The sequence below is a fragment of the Hoplias malabaricus genome, chromosome 1 (genome assembly GCF_029633855.1).
Source record: "Hoplias malabaricus isolate fHopMal1 chromosome 1, fHopMal1.hap1, whole genome shotgun sequence".
NCBI classification, from domain to species: domain Eukaryota; kingdom Metazoa; phylum Chordata; class Actinopteri; order Characiformes; family Erythrinidae; genus Hoplias; species Hoplias malabaricus.
This window is the reverse complement of record NC_089800.1, coordinates 21,322,987-21,342,426: the sequence shown is the minus strand read 5'-3', so window position 1 is coordinate 21,342,426 and position 19,440 is coordinate 21,322,987. Positions and strand designations below refer to the sequence as shown.

General features: G+C 38.2%; 1 protein-coding gene across 1 annotated transcript; it reads left to right on the top strand.

The window, feature by feature from the left end:
- The first annotated feature begins 7,094 nt into the window (after positions 1-7,094).
- Positions 7,095-18,260, top strand: LOC136709638 (DOMON domain-containing protein FRRS1L). Its single transcript, XM_066685070.1, has 5 exons — positions 7,095-7,445; positions 8,145-8,229; positions 11,698-11,836; positions 12,465-12,711; positions 13,530-18,260. Exons 1-5 carry the CDS (start codon positions 7,253-7,255, stop codon positions 13,700-13,702), a joined length of 837 nt encoding a protein of 278 aa, XP_066541167.1. The 5' UTR covers positions 7,095-7,252; the 3' UTR covers positions 13,703-18,260.
- Positions 18,261-19,440: the final 1,180 nt, after the last annotated feature.

Here is a 19,440-nt window from a genome sequence, read left to right as displayed (position 1 = left end):
ATTCTGAAGGGGCTCACTGTGGAATTCAGCTACTACACTGTTACTGACAATGTGGATTATTTCTTTGCCGTGTGGGGGGCCTGCTCTGTGAACATGATGGTTTGGCTGGTTTTGTGTTGAATCTGTGAAAGGATTTTTTATTTATTTATTTACTTTTATTTCGGTTAATTGTTTTTTTAACTTGGTTATTATTTATAAATATTTTTGAATTAAAGGTGTGTTGAAAGTCAAGTCAAAAAGTCTGTCTCTGTCTGTCTGTCTGTCTGTCTCTCTCTCTGTCTTGGTCTCTCTTTCTCTCTCTCTCTGTCTGTCTCAGTCTCTCACTCTCTCTCTTTGTCTTGGTCTCGGTCTCTCTTTCTCTCTCTCTCTGTCTTGGTCTCTCTCTCTCTGTCTGTCTCAGGCTCTCACTCTCTCTCTCTGTCTTGGTCTCGGTCTCTCTCTCTCTCTCTCTCTCTCTCTCTCTCTCTCTCTCTCTCTCTCTCTCTCTCTCTCTCTCTCTCTCTCTCTCTCTCTCATAAGTTTGTGAATGGAACCTTCTGGCCATTGTCTCTGTGCCACTCACACACACTCCCAGAAGAAACACAATTGACATTTAGCAGATTGCAGTGAGTGTGTGTGGGTGTGTTGGGGGAGGCTGTGTGTGTGTGTGTGTGTGTGTGTGTGTGTGTGTGTGTATAAGGTTATTAAGATAAGACAGGTATGCCGTAGGTTCTTCATTACCACGTTAGTGGATCTCATGGTCCTCTCTCCCCCAGCGCTTCAGTAGTAATTGGGTAAAGCTATTAGACCTGTGTGTGTGTGTGTGTGTGAGGGGCTGGTGATAGGCAGAGGCTATTACAGATGGTCAGAGTTTAAGTAGACTTTAATAGCCCTGCTTAGCAATGGTTAATTGGCCGTGTGGTGAGAGTGAGAAGGATTGATTCCTCAGTCTGAGTTTGGGGAGGAGAAGGTGAAGGAGAGGGACTTTAGGTTTATGCCTTGGAAGAGGGCTTATTTTAAAAGCATTTTTTACCCCTGCATTTGATCCCTTGTGCCGTCCTGCTCTCTTTCCAGACAAAGCTCCAGCTGTTTTGAGTGCTGTGAGAGGACTATTGTGAAAGAAGAGCTGATCATCCGCTGCACTGCAGTAACACACGCAGATGAACCTGGTGGGTAGGGAACTGGGCGTGTAACTGGAGGATTTCCGATTCGATCCCCAGAGCCGCCAGGTCATGACTGAATTGCCCTTGAGCAAGGCACCTAACCCCCAACTATTCCCTGGGCGCCGTGGCTAGGGCTGTCCACCAACGTTACTAGCCCCTGCGCTTTAGTTCATATTTTATTTTCTTCAAATTTACAAATAACCTGTGTATTCGCCTGATCATTATACTGCATTCAAATTACATTTGACAATTACTCTGGGCTCAGCACTGCAGAAACATTCATTCATTAATTCATTCATTCATTATCTGTAACTGCTTATCCAGTTCAGGGTCGCAGTGGGTCCAGAGCCTACCTGGAATCATTGGGTGCAAGGCGGGAATACACCCTGGAGGGGGCGCCAGTCCTTCACAGGGCAACACAGACACACACACATTCACACCTACAGACACTTTTGAGTCGCCAATCCACCTACCAACGTGTGTTTTTGGACTGTGGGAGGAAACCGGAGCACCTGGAGGAAACCCACGCAGACACAGGGAGAACACACCAAACTCCTCACAGACAGTCACCCGGAGCAGGAATCGAACCCACAACCTCCAGGTCCCTGGAGCTGTGTGACTGCGACACTACCTGCTGCGCCACCGTGCTGCCCACTGCAGAAACAGCACTATGTAATTTTAGAAAAGGGTAGGAAAGCACCCCCTCTCCTTGATTTCAGAACAGTGCTGTAGAAGTAAAATGCAATCTTATTGTGAATTAGCTGCAGTAGAAGTGTCTGTTCTCGGGAAAGGCTTCACACTAGATTCCAGAACATTTCTGTGAGAACTAGACTGGTGGGGTAGTCATGTTGGATGATTGTTTCTGCATCACAAATGCAACCCAGCTCTGCTGTGCCTTGCTGCTGTGGTCCAAAGCCCTCGCCCCCTGAACTCATCTGTTTGAGACTATATTTGGAAAAGTTTAAAAGCAATAGTTCTCTGCTGTAAACAACACCACACAGACCCTTTAACTTTAAGTAAAACACTTGATTTTCATTGGAGGCTCCACATTTCACTTCCCTCACTTTTCATTTTACCAGAGTGATTCACATTTTAATTTAACAGAAATGTAATATCTGCATTTATTCTCTCTATATGTCATTAATCAAAAGCCTGTAAACAACATTCATTATGTCACCGCTCCTAAGACTCAGAGTAAAATTCCTATCGCTAAACATTGCTGTTAGATTTTTATATTAGATTTTAGATGTTTTTTCCCCTGTATTGATGTATATTACGTCTGTATTGTGATTTTGAGTGTGAGAAAGGTGCTGTATAAATTAAAGGTATTATTTCTTCTTCTTCTTCTTCTTCTTCTTCTTATTATTATTATTATTATTATTATAGTTATTATTATTATCGACAGATTGATAGATGCTTTATTGATACCAGAGGGAAATTCGAAGCATCCAGTATCTGTTCCACATAAAAGAGTAAAATATAAAAATAAGATAAAGACAACAAAAATAGAAATATAGACCTGAATACTGAGCTGTGTATATCAATTAATATAGAATATAAAATAACAAGTAGAGAGTAAACAGTGTAAACCAGTGCAATTGTAATGTCGGCAACATTAATGTAAGAAAGTATTCATTTTAATGTGCATGAGAAGATCATTATGATTATTATTTAAAATTTTATAAAACATTTAGGAGAAATTCTGTTTGTCTTTTCTGACGCAGCAGGCATTTTCAGTGTTTCTTATTTATTTATTTATTTATTTATTAAGGATATGACTGTGGTGATATGGAACTCTATAGAAATGTTATCAGGAGTACACAAAAGTTTAAATGTGTTTCTGTGTACGGTGGAGCAGCAGGTAGTGTCTCTGTAACAGCTCCAGGGTTCTGGCGGTTGTGGGTTTGAGTCCCGCTCCGGGTGACAGTCTGTGAGGAGTGTGTTCTTCCTGTGTCTGCGTGTGTTTCCTCCGGATGACTGCCTGTGAGGAGTGTGATGTGTTCTCCCTGTGTCTGTGTGTGTTTCCTCCGGGTGACTGTCTGTGAGGAGTGTGGTGTGTTCTCCCTGTGTCTGCATGGGTTTCCTCCAGGTGACTGTCTGTGAGGAGTGTGGTGTGTTCTCTCTGTGTCTTCGTGGGTTTCCTCCGGGTGACTGTCTGTGAGGAGTGTGGTGAAACAGGGTGAAACATGGTGAAATGTGGTGAACATACTGTATGCTTATATGAACTGGTTGCTGTGAACATACTGTATGCTAATGGTGCATTAATTGTTGAATGCTAAAACTGTTTGAGTATTCTAAACAACTTTTAATGATACTTTGCCAAAACGGTGGAAAGCCCACATGTTCTGAACAGTTGGAGAGTAATTTGAAGATTCACGGTAAAGACAAATGTGGGTAATATCCAAGTGTTTTCATCTGCTGAATCAACACTGCCCTCTAGTGGCGTCGTTTACACTTCCATAGCAGCGCACACTAACCTTACGCTGAAAGATGAATAGACTACAAACATTGAAATAACACAAGTTCAAATTAAAGCGTTGTTGCTGATGACACTAACCCCTTTGCTTTAGTTCATATTTTATTTTCTTAAACTTTACAAATAATCTGTGTACTTGCCTGATCTTTATATTTCATTATACGGTCAAAAGTTGGTAGACACTGCGTCTAATGAGGGGTTTCTTTTTGTTACACATGCCCAGAGCTAAATATTTAGAGAGGTATCACGTGCCACAGCACTGGACCTTGGAGCAGTGGAACACTGATCTCTGCAGTGAAACAATACCATCTAATACCAAAATGAGTCAGGCTTTGTGATCCATCAATTTATCATCTACACCTCAGTTTCTGAGATCCTTGTTATAGTCCAGTATTCAACTTTATTGAACTTTATTTAACCTCAAGCTGTGGGCTTGAGGTTATTGGAGTGAGCTTGAAGCCGGAGGATCGTGGGTAGGAATAACCTAACCAATTAATACTAAAGACTTTTTATTTATTGCATTAATTTGTTTATATTCATCTTCTTCAATATGTACAAACCTAAACTATGAATTGGTTATTTGCCAAAACACAGGGACAACACCCCACAGACAGTCACCCGGAGGAAACCCCCGCAGACACAGAGAGAACACACCACACTCCTCACAGACAGTCACCCGGAGCAGGACTCAAACCCACAACCTCCAGGATCCTGGAGCTGTGACAGAGACACCACCTGCGGCTCCACTGTGCTGCCCTTAATTATATACCTTCTACACTTCCTAAATTAATGAGTTTGTCTAGAAATGAACTATACATAAACAAGACTTTAAAAGTTATAATAATATGAAATGTTTGTTGGTGTTATATGGTGTTACATCCCTTTTTGGAAAAGAATGTGTATTTAAAGTATACTATTTTGGAAACACTCATTTGTACTAAATCATTACTAATATGTAATTTAAATTACATTGAGTTACACTTAATGTACACTGAGTGAACTATTCATGTTATTTCTCCAACTCTGTAATACATTTTAAATATATTTATCTTCTTAGTTTTGTAAAAGTTCTTATCTTTTACTGTAATTTATACTTGATTTTGGTACATTCATTTTTATTAGTGATTATTTTGACACAGTATAATTGTTTATATTAGGGGCTTTTATTTTATATTTTATTAATCATTTACGGTCATTTATAATGTGTTTTAGAGGCAGCTCAGAGAAATATATTTCAGTTTTATTAGAAGAGTGACAAAAATAACATATAGTTCACTCAGTGTATATTAAGTGTAATTTAATACAATTTAAATGACATATTAGTAATGATTTAGTACAAATTAGTGGTTCCAAAATAACAATAACATGACTTAAGTATATTATGTTTTTCGACAAGGAAAGCTTATACTGTTATGTTCTGTTGGCAGGGTGTTTGATCTAAGGGTTGTATTTTAGTAGGTTATACCACACAATATCGTTATGAAATGTATTTGCGAGGCTAATATACTTGTACTTTCAATAAACGTTTAAGATGGTCCATTACTTGGTGCAAAATAACGCGAATTAAACCGGTTCAGACGGAAAACGTTAGCCGTTGTAGCTTTTGGAAAGACGCTGGTGCATTATGGGAAATGTAGTTCCTCGTAAATTTAGTGAACTCGCGTGTCGTGTACTGTAGATGCATCAATCCAAGATAAATCTTATTTTTACCATGATTTAGTGGGGCACAGTCACGTGTTGGGTCTAGTTAAGTCCCTGCAAAAATCCAAGACTGGTTGTTGTTACTTTGGTCATTTATTTTAAATTCTGGACGAGATAGTGTTCACTATTTGGACACCAGCTCATCCATGAGTTCTGAAACCCTTACATTACAAAATAATTCCAAAGTAAAACTGATTCATCCTCGGGATTTTTATACTCTGTTATGGTGTTTCTTCAATGAGTCTTTCAGGTTTTTCCGATACTTTGAAAATAAAGAGAGAATTTCCTAGGGGTTAAGCCAAACGTGTAGTTCTTCCACGGTATGGAATTCGTGTTCTTGTTGTGCCATCTAGTGGCGCCAGAATGCAACTACTGCAGCATTTTCGGTAAAACACAAAACCCGAATAAAAGCCAATTTCAGCGTCGTCTGTTCATGTGTAGTGTGTCCCTCTGCTGCTGTAACCGCTCACCCTTTTCTGGAAAGGCTTCTCGTTAGATTTTAGAACATTTAGGTGAGGTTTTGATTACAATCAACTACAGAAGAGATTAGCTCAATTAAAAGCCAAGGGTTTTCAGAGAAAACCGTTCCATCCCACAGCCCAGTGCTCGGGGAGATGTGTACCCTTCAAGGCCGTGGTTGGCATTAGGGCCATAGTGATATTTTCATTGGGTGGATCTCATTCTAACCTCATCTTTATGTACGTTCATATTGACCCATCTCATTTACTTTACATTTAAAGACTTCCATTTGAACTTCTTTGACGAGAGTCTTATCCTGTATCTCTCAGCAATGTGTATTTAAGGATTTAAAGGGGGCCTATTATATCCATTTTCCACACATTAACACAAGTCCCTGGCATACCCCAACGGTCAAAATACAAGGCACTTTTCTACACCAGTCTAAACCGCCCTGTTCAGAATGACCAGTTTTAGCTCCTGTTTATTTAAAACTTCTAACCCCTAGGATTTTTAGGAGAATATGTTTTGAATTCTAAAATAATACAGGTTCAGGTGCGTTGCTTCTTTTCTTCATGTACATTTAGCATTGAAAGATGCAACAGCTCACTGCAATATACTTTATGTTGTACTTTTTATTTCTTGTGCATCTAGACAAACTAATAATGTGTGTGGAGCTTTGATTTATTTATTTATTTAGGCTTTTATTTTTAAAAACGTAATGGGTGGGAATTAATGTTTAATGTGTGGGAACTTAATAAGGAAAATGTTCCAGCGCAAGTCATTTTCCCATCTTATACAGGTGTTACAACACATTTGTGTTGCTCCTGAGCATTATTAAATAGTTAAATTATTAAACTGTGTCGCTGTATTGTGTTTTTTTCTGTTGTTGAAATTTGCAGATTAATGTCCAGCTTGGCCATATTTTCACTTTTTTTGCAGATAATTATTCTACATGTTATAGACCATAATAATAAGGCCATATTTATATAAAACTAATGTTTTTAATGCTAGTAAACAGATCTTGAATACGTTATTCTCGCTCATTGGCCCTGTATCTATATTGATTTGGGGAAGGGACAGAAATGTGTGCTGTGGGGGAGGACATAATTAATAAAGAGCCATAATAAGAAAATAAATAGACAGAGCTACAATAATCGACAATTTTTCGAAATAAAATCATGAGTATAGGATAAATATGATGACGTTTCTCACGGGGATTTCGTAGCTTTGTCGAAACAACATCGGCTCTGTTACAAATCCCTCCCTGAGCCGATTGGTTTGGTCTGATTCGTTACTGAGCTCCCCCCTCACTGGCGCAATTTCGATGATGCTAAGGGGCTAATAACGTCGTTTTTAATCCAGCTATTTTCTATAATCATGCTTTAATTAACGTGAGCCAATTTTGACCCAATGCGACCCAAAACGTGTGTATCTCTTGTTTGGTTGATTAAATAAATCTGAGACGTCTGTGGTGATGTTTCTTCTGCGGATTTCTCTGCTCCTGGAGCCCGCTCTGTGGCTTGCGGGGGCGGCCAGTCCAACCGACGACAACGCACTGAGGGGCGGGCACGGAGAGCACGGAGAGCCGGGCCACAAAGACCACCATAAAGACTCGTACAGCACATTCGCTTCGGAATTCCTCGAGTCCAGATACCTTTCAGACGAAGGTAAGATGCCCTTTGCAGAGCTAGTTCGTTTTTAAATTAACAACCCTGAATATTTCAAAGTAAAAAAATTCTGTTTATTATTTTTATTGGTGTATTTATTATTAATTTAAAGCTACCTCCTAGTCAGTGCACTTCAGGGATCTTAAAACTACACTCAGACAGTTGTTGATAAGGAAAGGTGTCTACATGTAGCTCATATAAATATTTTTCTCTCAGAACTACAGAAATGTAATGCATGACGTAGGAGCAGAAATCATTATTCCGTGGCGTGCACACTACGCCACATAGGGCGCATGAGGCTATTTGGGATAAAACCTGTGTTGTAGATCTAAAGTGCCGTGATGTTTACAACAGGATGAATGGCCTTGTATTTAGCGCCTCGTGCATTCAGCACCCTGGTCAGCTCCTTTAATCCCCGCCCACTTCACGCCTTTACTGCTGTTTAATAGACTTCCATTAAAACACACGTTGGTAGGTGGATTGGCGACTCAAAAAAGTGTCTGTAGGTGTGAGTGAATGTGTGTGTGTCTGTGTTGCCCTGTGAAGGACTGGCGCCCCCTCCAGGGTGTGTTCCCGCCTTGCGCCCAATGATTCCAGGTAGGCTCTGGACCCACTGTGACCCTGAATTGGATAAGCGGTTACAGATAATGAATGAATGAATGAAAGTGAAGTGTATGTTGTTTGATGTGTGTCTCCCAGGTTACCCCTTCCCAACGGCGCCTCCTGTTGACCCGTTCGCCCGCATCAAAGTCACTGACTGTGGAATAACCAAGGGCTGTATCAGGTGAGTTTAAACAGGAGTTCTGGCCTAAAACAGGTATTTAGTATCTTATGTGACACGTTAAAGTAGAGTGAAGGGTCTTCTGAGTATTTGGTCTGTTTTGTCAGTTTCACTGGACTGTTGTCTTTTTTCTTCTCTAAGGTACAGCAATAACATCAGGCGAGCAAGGGCGGTCCAGGTATTAGCTGCACTGTAAAATGTAATAGCCGTGATGACTTAAATTAATTAGTTAACTTTACTTGGTTATGAAGATAATGCACTTCTTACTAGTTTTTTGTAAGTTACCGTTAATTGTAGAGACAAAAAAACAATTAACTTATTGTCTTGAGTGCAGACAGCTTAAAACAATCAAGTAGTAATAAAGTCTGCGATGTGAGCATGCGCAGCACTCAACGTTCAGTCTCCTGCCCAGAACTGGTTTAATGGCCGGTGGATGACTTCGGTGGAGCCTGCTTTTGTCTTTTGAAGTAAGGTAAGTTGTCAATCAAGCAACGAATTTAAAAGTATTTTATTTTCATTTATTTAATGAAATAAAATTGTGTAACTTTATTTCTGAATACTCCCATAGCTCTATCTAGCTAGTCTTGGATGTGTTAGCTACCATAAACGGGTTTAGCTATCATATCGTCGCACTGTAGAATATAAAACGAAAAATACACATTTTAAAGTTAAGTATAGTAGATTGCCTGTGAATAAGAAGATGCTGGAGTCAAGTCGGAGAATACATTTAGCCAAATTTAAAGGAAAACTTCCCCCAGACTGTGTGAAGTTGGTCATTTTTTAACTGTTTTAAAATTCTTTACAGACTAGATTCCAGCATCCGCTTATTCACATAAGATCTACTATATTTTAGGAAATTATTGAATATTGTACATTATAAAGCGAAACAATTTAACCTCTCACATATGCGACTTAGTGATAGTAACTTGACTAAACGTTAGCCGCCTATAACTTGTTTACCCGCTGCCCTCCGCCACTGATTAGAGTACGTTTAGCTATGAAAAACATTTTAGTTTCAGTATTAAATTTAGTTTCAACAGCAGGTCTTATAGATATGCCAAGGGAAATAGACTGAGAAAACCTGTAAGGCTTAAGCTCAATGAGTTTTCCATGGGGAGGTGCAATGTTTTTTCACAACGTATTCAGAGTTATTCACAACGCAACGTGTATTCGTCCCGAATAGTCACTGTACGGGGGGTTCCACCTTAAAACGGGTTAGCCGCACTTCCAAAGTTCTCCTGTAATCTACGACCTGCGTCGCAAGGTCGTAATTAGCATCTGAAATGTAAATAAGAAGTTTAATTTTTAACTTTTATGTTGCTTTTTTCCCTGAACTGTTACTTTTGTGTACTGGTGAAACAAGTGAAATGCTACTTTAAATTTTTTTATGACCTTGAATAGATATTTTAGATATGAATAGATATTTTAATAGATATGAATTCATACATTCATATCAAAACATTTATTTTTCACTAGCACTTTTAAAACATGCACATATCAAGGAATGTTTCTACAAATTTCTACTAATCTACAAATTACAACACTACAAGTGGTGTGTTTTAACCAAAACATTTTCTGTCCTTCTCAGAAGTGGATGTGGCAGTTGTTGGTGAGCTATTCACTGAAAAGCTGGTTTGAAATTGGCCATATCACACTGAAGGTAAGATTGAATCTTTTAGAATTTCCGGACAAAAATTTCACCTAAACTGCCATCAGATTTGCACAAGGGAGTCATACCACTGAAAATAAATGCTCAAATACAGTTGCCACTTTATGTTAAATATATATTTGATCAATTTCTTTAATAAACAAATGACCAGGTATACTTTCCTCACATTTGTCTTTTGTTGCTTATGACAACTTCATGGGGAAGGCTGTATAGGCAGGGCAGTTTATATTTTGAGAAATGGCTATGCCTATCAACATTTCCCTGATGTAATGTTATTTTTTGTTTGTTTTTTTATACAGGATTCTGACAGTGATGAGGCCTGGGCACAAGTGTCTGCTGGGGTGCTGACTGTCATCAGTGAAGATATGCCCCCCTCTCCAAATCATCTCCACCTTGACTCAGTGTCTACTGCCATCATTGTTGAGGGAGATATTGTAATGGACAATTTACAGAATCTGCCTCAAGCCATGTGCCTCTTGTTTGGGTTGGCATATGCTTTGCACTTAAATTACCCTAAAGCCATGAAAAACACGTTCAATTTCATTCAAAGAGTGATGCTTGGCTTGGGAGAGAACAAACTTCCACCTAAGCTGCAAACTCTTAAAAATCTCCTCTTGAGTTAAATGGCTAATCAAGTGTGAGTCTAGGACAGCTCACTTAAGTGGATTCTTTTTTTTCCTAATGTCTTTTCTAATGTTTAAACTAAATTAAGGCTCTCCTTTCAAATAAACAGCCCTGGGTTTACCAGCAATTTATGTTTATGTCTGTATATGTTAATTTTGTAGTTTTATTTTATTTACTTAATTGCTGGCATGTATGTACACATCTTGTCATCTTGTAAAACAATGCCAATCCTATTTTAAGCCTTTGTTCTTATTAAAAAAAAAACAAAAACAAATAAAAACAGGTATAATTGAACTTTAAAATCTCAGTACCTTGATTTATTGTGTAAATGGGCTTATTTTAAAGTGTACGGAATCTGCTTTTCATTCATGTTTTATGGATGTGTAAAGTACTTAAGTTACACAAGTAATACTTACTTGGTCTTTTTAAGGCAATCGGTTTGCATGGTTTTAATAAGTAATTCAGATTGCTGTTCAAGTAAACACAACTGACAAATTCTAAGTTGCAGAAAATATCACTGTAGTTAGCCCAACTTTGATTAATGAGTTATTTTGAATATACACATAGTACATTTTAATTGAAGTTATTTAGCTGTTTGAAATAGTAATTCTGAGTAGGCTATACTAAATCTGAAGTACATATGAAACATTATTAAGTAGTATATACAGTTTTTTTTAAGTTAATTAAACCAAAGTGTAAGTAAACTATACTAAATAAGCATTTGTTAATACAACATAGAGTCCCTATTCCAATTTACTTAGTTTTTTTAAGGCAATCGGTTTGCATGCTTTTTTTAAGTAAGGTTAACTAATTAGATTTTACAGTGTGGTTGTGGAGGGCACGTATAGTTTTTTAAAGTAGTAGTAATGTTTTTTGTTAGTGTTGTGAAGGGCCAAGAGCTTTTTCTGTTGAGTGAGTTCTTGGTGTTTTTTTCAGTAGTGAACTATACTCTTGGCTTATGTTTTAAAGGTTTGCAGTTTCAGAAGTCAAGGTTCATAGATATATTTGTAGATAAATTGATGGCTACAGGAAATAAATAGCTGTCTTGCATTCTTGCCAAGCAGATAAGTCTTGTGTTCGGTCTGATGGTATTTTTAGGCACTCAGTGTAATATATATATTTTAACTCATTTAACAGCTGGGTTTATTAACTCTGTTTGTTTGTCTGTGTTTGTGTAGGTATGGGAAGCCTGGCTGTGATGCAGAAACGTGTGACTATTTCCTGAGTTACAGGCGCATTGGCACAGATGTGGAGTTTGAGATGAGTGGAGACACGGACGGCTGGGTTGCTGTAGGCTTTTCATCTGACAAGAAAATGGTAAATAATTACGCAGAATAGTTAAATATATAAACTGCCGTTAGTGAGCTGACACTTTTAAACCAGAATGGGCTTCTGTATTATTATTTGAATGTAACAGTTCAGTAAAAAGTTGCATAAATCAGTGAGATGTAAGCAGGTTATTCAAAATGTCTTGACATGAAGTAGGTCATTTTAGAGAAACATACAGACTAGGGGTGGGCGATATGCCCCTAAAATTATATCACAACATTTCAGGTTAATGCAGTAATAATTTTCTTGGCGATGTGACAAAAGACAGAACAATATTAACTCTCTTAAATGCACATGAATGAACCCTTTGTCTTTGTACTTGAAGAGTACACCACCGCACCCACGTAATATATTTGTGTCATTTTGAGATACCATCCATATTTTTAAATACAGCGGTATAAGGTATTACAGTTGTACCGACCAACACTAATGTTAGGGTTTTGATTATGCAATATATACAGGAAGTCACAGAAGGCATTAGTTGACAATCATTTGATTAATCAGTTAAAGTAACTGTAGTTTATTGGTTAAAAAAAAAACAGAATAGTTCACTCATGCGTAAGCACAAATTAAACAACCTCACTAAGATTTTCCTAATTTTTTTTCCTTATTGAAGGGAGGTGATGATGTCATGGGCTGTGTCCATGATGATAATGGAAGGGTGAGAATCCATCATTTTTATAACGTGGGTCAGTGGGCTAAAGAGATAAAGCGTAACCCGGCGAGGGATGAGGAGGGAATCTTTGAGAACAACCGCGTCACATGCCGCTTCAAACGACCTCTCCATGTCCCCCGGGAGGAGACGCTGGTGGACCTGCATCTCAGCTGGTACTACCTGTTTGCATGGGGACCTGCCATACAGGGTACGTGTATATATCCGCAAGATTGGGGCTGTGCAGCGGGTTATCGAATATTTATGTGATTTTGGGGTTGTGATCCCTTTTGGTGTACTCATGATCTGTAAGTTTTTTCTGCTACTGCCAACAAATATTCTAAATAAAATGTCTTTTTCTCATTTCAAGTGAAATTTACAAAAAAAAAAAAATTTTTGAAAAAATTTTTTGAAAAAAAAAGCATATTTAAATAAAGTCCCTAATGACTTTGTTGTTGCAGTTGATTTTACTGCTTTTCCATAACCAGCGATCTGATTGGCTCTTATTTCTGGAGGGCGGGACTTTATCTGTAATTAGAATCCTGTGTGTGTCACTCAGTGGAGTCACAGCCCTCATCATAATGCACAGATCTGATTGGCTGAGGAGCCTCACGCGTGATATGCAGAAACACTTGTGATTAGTCTCTTGAGTTTCCTGGAATGCTAAACCTGAACCGTAACAACTAGAAGAGTCACACCACTTCAAACACACACTGTTCCAAATTAAACAACTCTTAATAGTTTATCAGTTACAGGGACAGCACTCTGTCTATTCCTGACCCCTGTCCTAGAGAATTTAAATAATTTATTTAATTTTCATGTTTTTGGTGTATTGTAGTTCTTGCTCCTTGGGTTGTTTTGGGTAACCTTTCATTTTATTTTGGTCTTAGTCTCCACCCCATGTTCCTCGTGTTGTGTATTACGTTGTTTGTGATCTGAATTCCTAGTGCTGATTTACAATTATACATTTTACACACACACACTTTAAACTTAATTGTACACCTAATATGATTTGTCTATTTTTCACAGGTTCTATCACAAGGCACGACATCGACAATCCTCCCGTGTCTGATCGTATGATCAGCATTTATAAATATGAGGACATTTTCATGCCTGCTGCAGCCTACCAGACTTTCTCCTCCCCTTTCTGCCTCCTCCTCATCGTGGCCCTCACTTTCTACTTGCTCATGGGCACTCCATAACCATGACAACAACCCTCAGCAGATCACCATGGGGTCATTAACTACAACAAGCAGGTCTTATGGCCATCTAAAGTGTTACTGACCAGAAGCAATAAAGCAGCATTTGAGAATAATCACACAAAATAGCAACAGCAAGCTATGTGCCGAAATGAGTAGAGTAGAGCATCATCTCCAGCGAGCTAGACTTTCACAGTGGGGTGCAGGATTGGAAGAAGGCTATATTACTATTAGCCATATTTGTTAATCCAGTGTGTATTACTATACGACAAATTCAGGATGCCATAAAGATAACATGCCTTATCTGTTTAAAAAAAATAACGCACAATTCTCTGTGGTTTTGTCAGCTTTTCTGTTCTTGTCAGATGCGTCTCGTGTGTAGTTCCTGTGCTTATGTAATCCACAGTGTTGATATGGCTCCTCAAATGCCACTGCATGAAACCAATTCAAGTTTTTATCTCAGCTACACATTTAGCATCATATAATAAGTGGTACTGCACTTTTACTACCACTAGGAGGCGCTGCAGTAATGACCAGGAATGTCCAAACGTGTCCAAACATACTGCTAATTAGTGGATTCAGCTTTTTTAAGGTGAACCCATTATTGATCAAGTTAAGAACATAAGTCGCTAGAAGGGCTGGGCGATATGGCCATAAAATAATATCATGATGTTTCAGGGTATTTTGGCAAAAACGATATTCTTGGCGATACAAACAAAACACTGAAAAATACTTTTATTAATTTAAAAAACACACTACTGCAACAACATCATTTTAAATATGTTTCATATAAATTAATAATATTAAATGGTTTATTTATTAAAAAGTGTTATTTTACTACAAATGTAACAGTTTCAAACATTCTCCAGAAGTGACAAAAAAACTAAACATTTACTTATTTTGTAAACAACAGTAATTCAACAAAGAGATTCTGATTTTGTATAAAATAATGTAGAATATAGATCTACCAAAATGTAGTGTGTGAATATAAACTGCAAACGTAAACATTTATTTGCACATATATTATGGCTAACTTCATGATACCATTAAGTAAACAAGTCAGAATAGTGCTGTTATTGCAAACGATACGAGGAGGAGACACTATTGGGATTTATATTTGTTAGAAACTTATGGTTATTTTTGATTTTTAGCACAAAATATCAAGCAATGTACACTCAAAGCTGTCAATATAGAATGTAAATCAAATATAATAAGTGTAAATCATGCAAATCATTTAAATGTATATGTACATCATGCCATTTGAAACAATAATAACGTGTGACTTCTAGAAGTTAAGTTGCACACAGCCAGGATTTACTGCCCATAGCAGACCACTGGCTGGAGTGATGTAATTAAGCCGCAAATGAAGTCAGTAAATACAAAGCTGCGCAACAGAGTGGTATAAGGTTCCCTGCCATTGGTTAGTCTGGGAATTACATTCTTTGGTGTGATGAAACTCTGCTGAACATTGGCATAATCGGCCAGCATCATTAGCTAACCTCACTAATGCTAAAGCGACATTCCCGACTGACTTAAAGCCCTCTCAAACCAAGCAGACGCTGTTACCTCAGAAAAGCAGTATAAATACGCTTGATTTTGGAGGAAGTGTTGGATGTCTGGATACTTTAGGAAGTATTGGGCCAGTTCTGCAGACCCATATTAACCCTGTTTCTGGACTAAAAGTGATATTCAGTGATTGAAATGTATTTCCCCTTTGAAAAGTAATGATGTTTAATCATGAAACATTTTTGCAATTGCCCTTTAGCACAAGACTAAGCTTAATCTGCATGCAATAACTGGCACAAAGTGTATAACATCAGGGTAGAAACACACAAACACAAACTATCACTGGATTAGGAACACCTATTTTGTTTCTGCACTCATTGTCCACTTTATCAGCTCCACTGACCACACCGGAGCACTTTCTAGAGCTACAATTACAGGTGTGATGTGGTGGTGGATCATTCTCTGCGCTGCAGTGACACTGATGTGGTGGTGGTGGTGTGTTAGTGTGTTTTATTCTGAAGTGGATCAGACACAACACTGCTGCTGGAGTTTTTAAACCCTTTGTGAACTCACTGTCCACTCTGTGAGACACTCCTCCCTCGTTGGTCCACCTTGTAGATGTAAAGTCAGAGACAGTAGCTCATCTGTCACTGCACAGTGTGTGTCGGTCGTCCTCTAGTCCTTCATCAGTGACACAGGATGCTGTCGGCTGGATGTTTTTGGTCGGTGGACTTTTCTCAGTCCAGCAGTGACACTGAGGGGTTTAAAAACTCCAGCAGCACTGCTGTGTCTGATCCACTCTACACCAGCACAACACACACTAACACACCACCACCACGTCAGTGTCACTGCAGCACTGAGAATGATCCACCACCACATCACACCTGCTCTATGGGGGTCCTGAGCGCTGAAGAACAGGGGGAAAGGGGGTAATAAAGTATGCAGAGCAAAATGTGGACTACAGCCTGTAATTGTAGAGCTACAGACTGCTCCTGTGTGGTCAGTGGAGCTGAGGGAATGGACAGTGAGTGTAGATACAAAGTCAATTCAGTGATCGTTTAGTTTGTATAAAGTTCCTTTAAAAATTATATTAATAAAAATAGTGGATGTGTGTTTTAAAGGTATTATTTGGAGATTGTTGGTGTTTTGATCTGACCATGATGTGATGTTCTGTAACGCACGCGTCAATGAGAAACCACTGAGTTCAAAATGGTTCACCCTGGTCACATTTTACAGGACTGTGGAGTGATGCCTAGCATGTAAATAACTTTGGGGCCTGGCTTCACTCGTTTATCTGCACCACCACATATTACAAGTATTAGAAAATGAAGCCTACTAAAGCATGCCAGCAAACAGTGACTTTTGAGCCAGTCCACCTGACTGCTTTGACCACTCAGCACTGACCTAAAAACAGAGGAAACCATTCAGACTGCACTCCAGAAGGCAGGGGGTAGGGGGGCAGCATTTTACATTAGGGCCATTGGGACATGTTCACAGTATTATATTGTCTCTATTCTGAGCACAAACCTCACGTGTGGATATTTTGTGTGTGTGTGTGTGTGTGTTTTATTCATCACAAACAAGCATTATTTACAAGTTATTCCTTACTGAGGAGCTGTATCTAAGGAAAACAGATAGATGTTAATCCAGTTTCTTAAAGAGGGGGAAGGGGGAAGTAAAAGAAGGTTGATTGACAGGTTGTTCATGCATGAACTTATATTTTCTGCCTTTGTGCCGTTGTTCGTGTCTCCAGATGTTTGCCTTCGAGACTGAGATGTGATTATTCAGCAGTGTATCACTCTGACTCTCTTCATTGTAATGGACCACATTGTTAAGTATGTGGCTATATTAACACACATTGTTGTTTTGATTGCAAAGGTGGTAGTAGTTCTGCTGCATGTACTAGAACACACATAACACTCCTGATTAGTGAAGGAATCAAGCCATTTCAGTGATGATAAGAGACACAATCCCACTTTACATGATATCAGTGAGCAGTACAGGAAATAGCAGCTTACACACACATCTTCCCAATAAACAGTCATTTATATTCCGCTACATTTGAATATAAACCTTCTGTTTGTTTTTTGGGGTTTATATTTGGGTGTAGAAGCCAAAACTTCGTCAGTTGTAGTACGTTATATAGGGAGTAGGGAGCTGTGTGACATTTGGCCTAAATACTTCGGCAGATTTGGTAGTGAAATTAGAAAGTTGGTGGGAGGACCTGTTGTAACACACAATCAGCTATCACTGGCTAATACATTTATATTTATTATCTGTCAAACTATGAATCAAAAACACATATATTTAGTGCTATGTCAAGTTTAAAAATAAAATATAACCTTCAGAATATTTATGTATGAATCTTATGGAAGACCATTTCCACAACTTAAAAAATATATATGGACATGCCCTAAGTTGTCATAATCTTTCCCATAATTACAAACCCCATTTAGAGAATAGATGGGACACTTTCTAAAAATGCAATAAAAATAAAAATCAGTAATTTGTTTGTTCCCTTTTTTTTTAAACATTCATTTAACAGACTAAAGGACTTCAGTGACAAACCTAATTTTATATGTAAATTTATGACTGAAAAAAAAACAGAAGCGTTTTTAACACTGGGTCACATCACCTTTACTTTTTTTGCTTATACTTTTTAATCATTTCCAAACTGAAGATACTAATTGTTAATATTTTGCAGGTGGAATTTTTCCAGTTCTTGCTGTAAACAAGACCCTGTGTTTGTCAAAGTCTGATTCTCTTCATGATGCGCCATACATTTACAGTAGGAGACAGATCTGGGCTGCAGGCAGGCCAGCCAAGAGCAGGTACTCTATGTCTAAAAAGATGCCATTGTAACGTATGCAGAATGAGGCCTGGCACTGTTCTGCTCAAATAAACATGGGGTTCCTGGGAAAAGACCATTATCCTGAAAGGTTTCTGGCCCTTGGCCTTTACACATCAAGATTTCTCCTCATTCTGAAAGTGCAATAAAAACTGAAAAAAGGGCAAACCAAGCAACGCTAAAAGGAAGCAGCCCTAGTAGTGACAACATGTTGTGTATGTGTATGTGTGTGAAATTGCCAAGTCTGTGTGAAATGGGAGGGTTGTGACAGTGCATCAGCTGTAAAAATGTGGTGACCTCTTGCAGTATGAATGTCATTGGTCTCTAAACATCTTAGAATCTCTGTGTAACACATATGACAATTATATATTTACAGGCACATATTCACTGTGTTGATGTGTTAACATGACCAAAAAAAAAATTACACATTTTTAATGTCTCCACCAATGGGAGGCCTCAAATCTGGACATACTGCATATTCATAGTTCACACAACCGACAACGAAACTTAAGGCCTGTGTGAATGTAGCCCCTTCATTTCATCTGAATTATTCCTAACTTGTGGCTATGCTGAGCCTACATCTTCAGAGAGGGAAAATTACTTTTGAGTAAACTCTCCTTTAAGGAGGAGCCAACACAAAGGTCTCCCAACAGCAAGAAAATCCAAATCCACACTCTTAATGCAGTAAACATGTTAATAACCACACGTTAATACACTGCAATGCCTTAACGCACACATTTTTTCCATGTTAACATGCACATATTCGTAATTATGTTATATGCATTAATACAGTGAGAATAATTATGATACCCCATTACTAGCACCAATAATGAAATAAAAAAATAAAGACTTCATATGCAGATCAATAAAGAGATTAGGCTTCAAGCATTTAAAAATAATTTCTAAAACAAGCATTAATCCAGTCATTTTGCCTCCATGCATGACAGCCCCTTTTTGGGATTGTGAAAAATGTGTCCGGCTATAATATCCAGGATTTTGCATTGATTTCACGTCAGTTTACCTCTAGTTTACACACGTTCTGTCTGAGGATATATACAGCTTTACTCTTTAATCCCACTCTGCAAGTGCTACTTCAACCATTGGTAATTGGTCAATCTGCTTCCTGCCGCTGCGAAATGTACAAATGTACATTCAAAATAAATCAGTTTGACTTTACCTAACTCTTCTGTTTTATTCATTTATTTATTAAATTTTTCATAATATTAAAATAATAATAATAATAAAATGAAAATATGGTAAAACCAAAGCAGGGTCGCGTTTTACATGATATTAAAAATAATTTAGCGCTATAGGCTATTTATTAGTCTTGGTAAACTTACCTCAACTTCATAATTACGGACTCAATATAAAAACATCATAAAAATGT